The sequence below is a fragment of the Miscanthus floridulus genome, chromosome 10 (assembly GCF_019320115.1).
Source record: "Miscanthus floridulus cultivar M001 chromosome 10, ASM1932011v1, whole genome shotgun sequence".
NCBI lineage: Eukaryota > Viridiplantae > Streptophyta > Magnoliopsida > Poales > Poaceae > Miscanthus > Miscanthus floridulus.
In genome coordinates this window covers 56,636,431-56,646,086 of record NC_089589.1, presented here as the reverse complement: position 1 = coordinate 56,646,086, position 9,656 = coordinate 56,636,431, and the positions used below count along the sequence as shown (strand labels likewise).

The window sequence follows — 9,656 nt, the reverse complement described above, 5'->3', positions numbered from 1 at the left end:
CAGACTCACACGTCGAGCGGCCCGCCACATTCATGACCCCGCGTCGTGCATAGGAAACTCTCTATCAGGCTGGCCCTTAGAAAGGCTCGAGGCCACAAAAGGGATAGGGGCAGGGAGGAGATGGGCCCCTGCCGCTCTAATCAGTGGTGCAGAGCCACATGACCATCTCTCCCTATGTTCGAGTCATCCACTTCAAAGTCTCCCGGGTTGACCCCCTCGAGGGAGGCATCTTGCCCTCTAGCTGCTGTGGAGGCGGTTGGGGACCAACGGGATTGATGGCTGATGATTTATGGGATGTCTCACATGAGACGCAACCGAACTCCAAGTCGATTGGGGGGGATATCAGGTCCCACTCAAATTACCCATAGACCCCAACGAGGCGCACCGCTCCGATCGTATGGTTACAGTAGACATGCCTCTCCCCGCGTGGGGTGGAACCAAACCCGCCTGTAACAAGGCATCGCGACACCTCGAGGTCGGCAAGGATGTCCAAAAAAGATGGAGTTAGGTCCTCACGACCCCAAAAAGAGCCAGGGACAAATCCTGACCGACTCCTCCCTGCGTCCTAGGTCTCAGACCTAAGGCTAGCTCCAAAGACTCATAAACCACCAAGGGTCTACAACCCTTTCGGGAGAGGATGATGAAGCAGATGGTCAGGGAAACACGATATAGTCTTCCTGGAGAAGCGACTTGTGGCCCAAAGCGTGATCACGGCTCGATCACGTGGAAAAAACCTAGAGGTCCAAGACCTATGAACCAAATGGATGTTCGCAAAAAACCTCATGACCACGAAGAAGAGGTTGAGAAAACGCTTTCTCGTGTCAAACTAAAAACCACAACCCTGATCTCGTGACCCGGGGGCTCATCACGAGCGCAAAGGGAATGAACAAAAAGGGTCGTTCTTTTCACCCAACTCCGGGCAATACAAGAGCGGTCGAGCCGCTTGATATGCATTGAACCACAACACCGTTGCCAAAGGCAACATCGTCGGGGGCCCCAGAAGCACCTACTATAGGTGCGGGAGGGAAAGAGGTGAGAAATCGCCTCTCGCTCCTCCTCGTAGCACCCTAGCCCTACAGGCAGGGGCGCGTAGGGAAGAAAGAATGGGGTGGGAACAAGCCCTCAGGCCACCACCATCATGCTTCGAAAAAGCACGAAGGGGACACCATGGGACGACAACACCTCCCCCGGACTTAGGGCGGCTTTCCAAAGCCGTCTACAAGTACGGGGAGAAACTAGAAGTTGTCCTTGGTGCTCGTGCTTCAGCAACCCAAGACCTACGGGTCTGGGTAACCGCTTGAATCATGAGACCCCATGGTTAGCCTCAGCACCACCACGGTCCTTCCCTGCTCGCAAAATCCCTTCTAGCACTAGTTGTTGGAAGGGCGACGCCGGTTCTGGCCGCTGTAGGAGACCCCAGAAGGAACACTCGATGGGAGCCATGTGGTCCCCCCCAGAGCATTTCTCTCCCATTTCCTGTCTCTCAGCAGGAAGGTGAGAGACGAGGTGTAGACACAGTGACGTGTGATTCAAACGGTAGGAGGACTAGTACTTATAGACCCAGGGGGGATAGAGCAGCTCAAGACCCCCTCGCCACTTGGCAAACCATGAAAGGTCACCGACAGTAACGGATACCCGCATAAGGCTGGGAAAATTGAGACCCTCACGAAAGCAGGACCAATATAGTGTCGACAAGATCGAACGATTCTGCCTAGGTAATGGGTGCGTACACCATCATCAGGGGATAGAAAGGGGGTCGAGCGGCGAAGCTCGGAAAAGCCACAAAAGGGCACAATGTCCACCTGCCACATTGAATGTACCAGCCCGTAGGGCGTCGAGCGGCGAAGCTCGGAAAGTCCATGACCACGAACCCACGCTCCAGCATACACACGCATCAGTGCTTTCATGATCACTTCATGGTTGTAAAATGCTCGGGGGCTACTGTCGGGGTTATGACCCCGGGGTGTCCCAAGGCACTGATTAGTTAGCAGGCCGCACGACCTACAATATAGCAGCTAACAAAAGGCCCGAATGACCGAGGCCTAGCGAAAGCCAAGCGAAGCAGGCTAGCCGCTAAGGCTAGGGTCATCCCCAACCTCTTCCACTCACCTTAGCACACAACACTCGTAAGACGCACGACCCCTCCCCATCACGACCCCCGGAAGGGATGAGGGGAGGTCAAGAGCAGCTAGGCGCGTCTGCTCTAACAAGAACAAGCATGCCGCACTGACTTCGCAAGGACCAAGGGGACAACAGTCACCTCGGTCTGGTCAGACACCATCCTTGTGCCATACCGCACCGATGAGACAACACCACACCACTGTGGTAATGGGTACGATACCCACCATCCAAATACAGACCGACTAGACGCTTGTACGATCCCATCCACCATGGGATGGGATCCATGACAAGGGACTCGATGAAGAGGCCATCTAGACTGACAGAGCGCCCCGACATTGATGATCAGGGTCGTGGCCCTCGGCCCCATAAAGCCACTAGGTGAATGACGACCTGGGGTGGCTACCTACTTTGGGTACGACGCCCCTAGGAACCAGGAGACGATGACGAAGGCCATGACGGACACCGCATTGCAAAGGATGGCTAACGAACCACCATCGAGGCTATAGTGTCGCCATGGCCAGCACAGTAGAGCCACACCACACCCTATCATAACGCGGCTAGAAGACCATGACGATAGCTATGACCGGACGTGCACCAGAAGACGGCATAGCTTGCAAGCCAAGTTAGCTAGGACCTTCCTCACGCGCTTGACCCTTCGGACAGGAGAACCTCTTGCTTTGTATATGCCCTGGCCCCGAACTCTACATAAGGGTAGCCAGGGCACCCTCTCTAGACATATTCAGAATCCTCTACCATTCACCATCACAGTAGGGCTCCTGGAGCTTCTCTTTGGGTAGCCCTTCACCTAGCATAGGTCCTTCCATCCATTCCACTATTCTTGCACCCCATTGTAAGAACTTCATAGCATTCAAGCGAGGAACATGCACTCGATCATCTCTGAGACTGGACGTAGAGCTTCGGCCAAAACCAGTATAAATCCTCGTGTCTATTGGATGCTGCCATCGTCTTTCTAGAGCAGTGCGGCAATCGTATAAGTTTACTAGTTTGGTTTACAAAGCACCAACAATAAGTAAATTTAAATGATCTACAAGCAAAATGACCATTCTTAGTAGACGAGCAATACTGAAGTATGGCTTGTACTGCTCCAAAGATGCCACCTGCAGAAGGTGAAGAAGACGAGAGGGGCTATGTCTCTAAAGTCTGAACCGAATGCAATACAAATAACAGAAGATAGATCACACGGAATGCAATGTTTAGATAAACAAGGATTCCTTCAGTTATAAAACCATTCGAATCCAAATAGCTTAGAGATCACACATGATGAAATCTAAATGCAGTTACTGAGATCTATAAAGGCACGTCCTCGAAAAGAAATGGATCATAGGATGAAAATGATAAATAAATGAAATGTACCTGTCGACACAGATGATTCTCAGATGGAAATGTTGACGGCAATGAAGTCAGCGTGCTGACAGTGTGGGATGTGGGCACGTGGTAGTAGACTGCACGACGTCGATGTGCAGGCTGAGAGAAGGTTTGCGATGATCATTGATTCATTGGGGATGGAGAGGGATCGGGAAGACGGTGATTGTCTTTGGGATCAAGGATCACCTTGCTGTGACTGCGGCCCCGGTGCGGGTGGGAACTGGGAACGAACCGCGCCTTGTCGGCCGCCTCTCGCCGTTGGCCGTTGCTACGGACTGCGGGTGGGAACTATGATTAGGAAGAAGGATCGACCGAGGTGGTTGACGAGCTTGCCGGTCTGCTTGGACTGCTCAAGGACGAGGTGTTCTCTCGGGGAGGGGAAGGCAGATGCGGTGGCAGACGCGGGATGCGTGATTTAGGAATTGGGAAGTGGGATGGGAGGGAATTTAGGAAGGTGGGATAGGGAGGTGCCGTGATTACTGTGATCAGCGCAGCACTGCCGGAAACAATTTCGGGAGAGGCAGGCTCGCGGGATCGCACGTCGTAGGCAGAAAGGCGACCCGATCAAATGTCGCACGAAATGGTGGTCCTACTTTCTTTCTTTTAGTTGTAGGAGAATAATATGTGATCGCAACTTCTTAGTAGGCCCGGCCCCAAGGGGGGTCCAACTGGGCGGCTGCAGTGGGCCTTCAAAACCAAGGGCCCCAACTCCAAGTATATATATGTGTTGTAGATAAGAGTGGATACATTGGCCCCATAGAAAAAAGGAGAGCCCAGCCTATACGCGTACCTGAGACCATTTGCCTTCCGCGTGGTTCCGTTGCAATAACTATACACGTATGTTACAAGTATATGTTTTAAATGTTTCAGCTGTTTTAAACGTATGTTGCAAGTGTTTCATCTGTATGTTGCATATGTTGCATGGATATACACGTATATTGCAAGTGTATGTTTCAAATGTTCCAGCTGTTTTAAACGTATGTCGCAAATGTTTATATAAATGTTGCATATGTTGCAGTGCCCATACACATATGTTGCAACCATATGTTGTAAATGTTTTATTTATTTTGTACGTATGTTGCAGCAAATCCTTTATGTTGCAAGTGTTTCATTAGCAGGAGCGGCTAGGTGATGCAGGCAGAGGTGGTCCACTCGGGCGCAGCGGTTCCCACGTGTGCACAGGAAGCCAAGCAGGCGCGAAACACAAAGCTATATCCATAGGTACGATAGCAGGAAGCATGAAGCTGCATCCATGCTCGACTACTCTCTCCTTATTCCAGCCAGATGCGGCACGTCAGCAGCAGCATCACGCGCCAACGGCAGGAGTGCGCGGCCAGGCGTGGCCCGTCACTGCTGCTCCTGATGGCAGCGGGCGCGCTGATTTCCCCCTACAAGGGTGCATGGTCAAATCAGGACCCAGCGATAGAGGCATGGGGAAAGAGCACGCGCGGGCGCTGCGCGGGAAAGCCGGACACGGAGCAGGCAGCAGGCGCGGGAAAGCCGGACACGGAGCACGCTGCTGGCACGGAAAGTCCTTTACCTACAGAGCATGCCTCTAGCATCGATGACATAAAAAAAAAGGATAGTGGAGTTGATAGTCACACAGATGATCTATTAACTTTTTAAGACCTAGGTCATGTTTGGTTTTCATAAGTCACGTGACTTATAGTCATGTTTGGTTTCTATAAGTCATATGACTTATAGTAAGGTGGTTGAAAACCAATGACTTATAAATCATGCGGTTGTAGATGATTTATAAGCTTATGCCTGTTAAATGAAATGTATAGACCCCACACAGAAAAGGGTGGCTTATAAGTTTTAAGCAGGGGTGAACCAGCTTATTTCTTATAAGCAGATGTGACTTATAAGTTGGTGGTGTTTGATAAAATCAGTCACTTATTTCACTTTTTAACTTATCAGCAGGTGACTTATTTGGAACCAAACAGACCCTGATACAAGCGCGCCATGAAATTATTCAATGAGTTTGATGTTGATGTCACCATCAATGACTTTGCATCAACAAATATTAGAAGAAAAATAAAACAATACCATTATTATTAATAATTAAAAGGGCCCATTATTTTAGCTTCATACAGTGAAATTGCAATTCAGTTCTTGCTCATACAGTGAAAATTGCAATCTCTAAACCCAAATTAAGCTGCATACAGTAAAAATTGCAATTCAGTCTGATGCGTTCGTAAATCCTAAATACACATCCATGCTTTCGTAGGTTAGAACTGTAGTCTGAAATGTATTGACTGTATGACCAGCATATCGCAGTGATAGACCCTGGATGTAGACCAATTTTACATGAACTCCTTATGAGACAGATGGTGGAAGATTAAAATGAGTAAGAAAATTTTCACAGAAATGCGAGGCATAATTTAACAAGTAAGCCTACTGAGATTCAGCGACTTGCCTCTGTAAAGTCACAAGGGTTAACTTGTTCCTGATCTCAGCCCTCTCTCCACTACAAGTGGATCAGTCAATCTGTTCAACTGATTGCTGCAATTACAGAAAATTCTGCACAACTATATGTTCGCACAATGCACATAATTTCCAAGTTCCAACCAATTAACTTCGTATAGCTACCAAACTTCATTGAAATCGACCTCTGGAAAACATGCTTCACATTACTCTCATGACTCATCTTAGGACGAATCACCCCCCCAAACACAGAAAACTGGCCAAGGTGTGGCCTATCTATTTACAAGTAAGAGGAGGCCATGCTGCGCACATCTGTCGGCATGAAGGCCAGCACAATCAGCAGGATGAGCAGGCAGACCGGCAGCCACAGCAGCAGCGACGGCGGCGGCGGCAGCGGTGGCAGCACCAGCGGCAGTATGAGCAGCGAGACGGTGAGGCAGGCGAGCACGAGGAACGCCCCGATGCTGAAGTAGGTGGACGCGATGACCTTCTTGTCAAGGAAATCCGCCTCCTGCTGCCGCTGCTGCAGGTGCCGCTTCACGGCATTATTCCTCCTCTGTATTGCGCCCCCTCCTTCCATCGCGCTAGGTCGGCTTGCCATGTGTTGTGTTCTTTGGTGTACGCGAAGATCAGTCACGGCGAGTGGTTGCAGAAGTAAGCAAGAAGTGAAAGGCGGTGGGAGGACTCCTGTGTTTCTGAATGTTGTAATCAGATCTGAGCTCCGGTGATTGAATCGCCTGTCACTTGCTTTGGAAGAACTGCCCCTGAATCCAGAATACCTGTCAAGAGATGGAACACGAGTGTAAGAAGCTGAGTAAATCATGTGTTTTACCAACCAAATGGTCTTTTGAGCTGTCATTATGAACGTGATATTTACTTTAGCAAGGACGCCGTCGTAATCGCCTAGAATTTCTATAGCGGCGAACAAAGTTCAAACCTTTTCCCCAGAAATTTTCAGGTGAACAATCGCTACTTTGAACAATCCGAAGGACCCAATCAAAAGAAAGATGAAGAATCACCCAAACGTATCGAAATCACACAGCAGGAAAAGGTACCTTTAATCCTGAACCTCGCATTGTTCTCTGGTCCGCACTGTTGAACCACCTGAACAAGCACGTTCTCCCCTTTCTCTTGCTCCCGTGGGAAGGCAAGAATCCCTCTTTAATCCCTCCAGATCAAGAAAAAGATCTCAAGAGCAGCAGCAGCTGAGAACTCCACGAAAGCTCGGATTCAGCCGCCAGCAACGCCGCCGGACGGGACACCAACAGCCGGGGCGCGCAGAAGAAAACAGAGGGAAGCAGAGGAGGGGATCCGGTGATAGCGAAGCTGGTATCTCCCGTGACGACGCCGACTCGACTCCTGCTGTAGCTCCTGCTCCCGGGGGGATGGATAGAGATGGAAACGGGGGGGTGAGATTGAGTGAGCATGATGACGGACAGGGAGGACGACGGGTGGTCGATTTTATGCGTGGGGGATTCCATTCGGAGCGCGGATTCAAATCTCGGAGGTCGGGGGACGGAGGAAGCAGAGGGGCGGATACATTGCATCCAAGAAGGCAAGGACCAACTTGGGTAGGCAACCCATGCAGCCAAAGCCAAGTGGTGGGGTGGAGTGCCGGCTGCCTGGCGCCGGTGGGACCCACACCCTTTGCCCCTTTGGCAATTGGCAGCGACGAACCTGACCGGTTGAGTTGAGTTTGAGCAACCTCTCAGCCTTAGTTAGTGGGTTTCCGGCTAGATAAGCTCGGTGCTGGTTGGTCGTAAGAGAAAAATACTATTAGTTGGCTGATAAATTTTAACTGAAATCAACGGGCGAACATGCTATCTGTCTAATTGCGATTAGCGTTTCCTTCTCCTTCAGTTACCACACGTCTAGTCTAGAGTCTTGACTAATGTGGTGTATACTATTAGAGTAAAATATCTAGGGTTATTTGGATCGGTGCCATTACAATTTTTCAACTTTTAAGATACGTCACTACAATTCACCTATTTGTAAACATGCCATTATAATTCTTCCATTGTCTAAAATATGCCAACTTGTACATTTTTTATACCATTAGACCCACGTGCAGACCAACCCATTTTCATATTGTCTAAATTGCCCCTGTCCCTTTCTTTCTCCCACATCATTGACGCGTGGGCTCCACTGTCATCTTCTTCCTCCTCTCCTCCCCTGGCAGGCTCGCAGGTTCTGGTCCGCACACAGCTGGACTTACATGAGCTAGCTCTGTGCCCACGTCGGAGTCGGCCTCATGCCCGTGCTGGAGCCAAACGGTGCTCTTGCTCGTGCCTGCGTCAGTCCGCAACCGCACACTCACGCCCGCGCCACGCAACCCCACTATTCCTATCGCTGACATCGTGCACCACCACGCTGTCGTGCAGCCCCGCAGCAGCTCGCACCTCGCCTCCGACGCCGCCGTTCGCGCTCGCAAGCCCGGCCGCCCGCTGCAGCCGCTCATGCTTGCGCGCGCGAGCCCCGCCTCCCGCACCAATGGTCCGACGCCATGGCTGCAGCTCGCAGCTTGCCTACCCCATGCCGTTGGCCGATTCTACGCCTCCCAGCCTCGGTGCTAGCCTCCAGCCTCGTTGCATCCTGCAGGCCGGCCGCGCACCGTGTCGAGGTGCTCCCCCGACACGCCAGCCCTCGCACGCGACGAGAGGTCGATGACCCAACACGAAGAGCACGGCGGCGACTGTGCCTTAGCTCGATGCAGAGCGGGCGGGCGCCAGCCCGGGTCGTCGAGGTGGCCTCCACGGGTTCGTTTGCATGCCCGCGTGAACAAGCAGCTCTGCAGGTGCCTGCCTACCTCGGGACGCCATCTGCATGACACTGTGCAGCCTGTGCTCCGCGGCGGCGTGTCACGTGGAAGAACTTGTCGCAGTCGGACATGGCGCGCGGTCAGTAGGAACGACGTTGGCTAGGCTCATGCGCGGGGACCGTGGAGGCATGACGCCGAGGCGAGGCCGGCGAGCCTAGAACCCACGCTGCTACCGCTAGTCGGCGCAGCCGCATCTTCCTTGTACTGCAGGGCCATCGACATGGGAGCAAAGCTGGAGGGGAGCCTGTGACAGGCTATGCCGATGATGACAGCAGCAGCGACTGCGATGGCGGCGAGCAGCGCGGGCATAGGGCTAGCAAGTGGTGCGGTCAGATCCCTAGGCACAGCTGGGTAGGCTGGTAGCTGAGGCCGAGCTCCTCCGACGTCGGTAGGGATGAAGACACGGGCCCAGTATGTTAGTGAGTACAAAAAGAGAGATGTGGTGGGGGTATTTAGGGCAATACAAAAATATAGTTACCTGCAGGTGGACCTAACGTCTCTAAAAGCGTACAAAGTGGCAGATTTCAAGCAACCAAAGAATTATAATGGCATGTTTTAGAATAGGCGAATTGTAGTGATGTATCTCAAAAGTTAAAAAATTATAATGGCACCGATCCAAATAACCCAAATATCTACTCTATTTGCTGGTCTCATGGTCTATGGCAAGATTATCGTGTATACACTCTATGTCAAAAAGAATGGACATTTCACTTTCTAATGAGTTAACCAATTTTATTTTTTTACCAATTTTTTTTTCGAATACACAAAAGGTTTGCGTATCATTGTATTGAGAAGAAGAGTTTAAACGTACAGACGACGTGTCTTTATCGAGCGCCGAAGAAGATCGACCTAAAAGAGCCGTAGCTACACCATCTTAGCAAATGACCTCTAGTTTCGATCTTAT

The 9,656-nt window shown here is 51.1% G+C and overlaps 1 protein-coding gene across 1 annotated transcript; it reads right to left on the bottom strand.

The window, feature by feature from the left end:
* Positions 1-5,890: 5,890 nt before the first annotated feature.
* On the bottom strand, positions 5,891-7,468 carry LOC136484699 (protein AUXIN-REGULATED GENE INVOLVED IN ORGAN SIZE-like). Its single transcript, XM_066481641.1, has 2 exons — positions 6,990-7,468; positions 5,891-6,713 (listed from the first exon to the last, which is right to left on the bottom strand). Exon 2 carries the CDS (start codon positions 6,533-6,535, stop codon positions 6,215-6,217), a length of 321 nt encoding a protein of 106 aa, XP_066337738.1. The 5' UTR covers positions 6,536-6,713; positions 6,990-7,468; the 3' UTR covers positions 5,891-6,214.
* Between the last annotated feature and the right edge of the window lie 2,188 nt (positions 7,469-9,656).

Bases quoted from the DNA above. Each gene is read 5' to 3' on its own strand.
- LOC136484699 (XM_066481641.1), bottom strand. From the start codon at position 6,535: ATGGCAAGCCGACCTAGCGCGATGGAAGGAGGGGGCGCAATACAGAGG.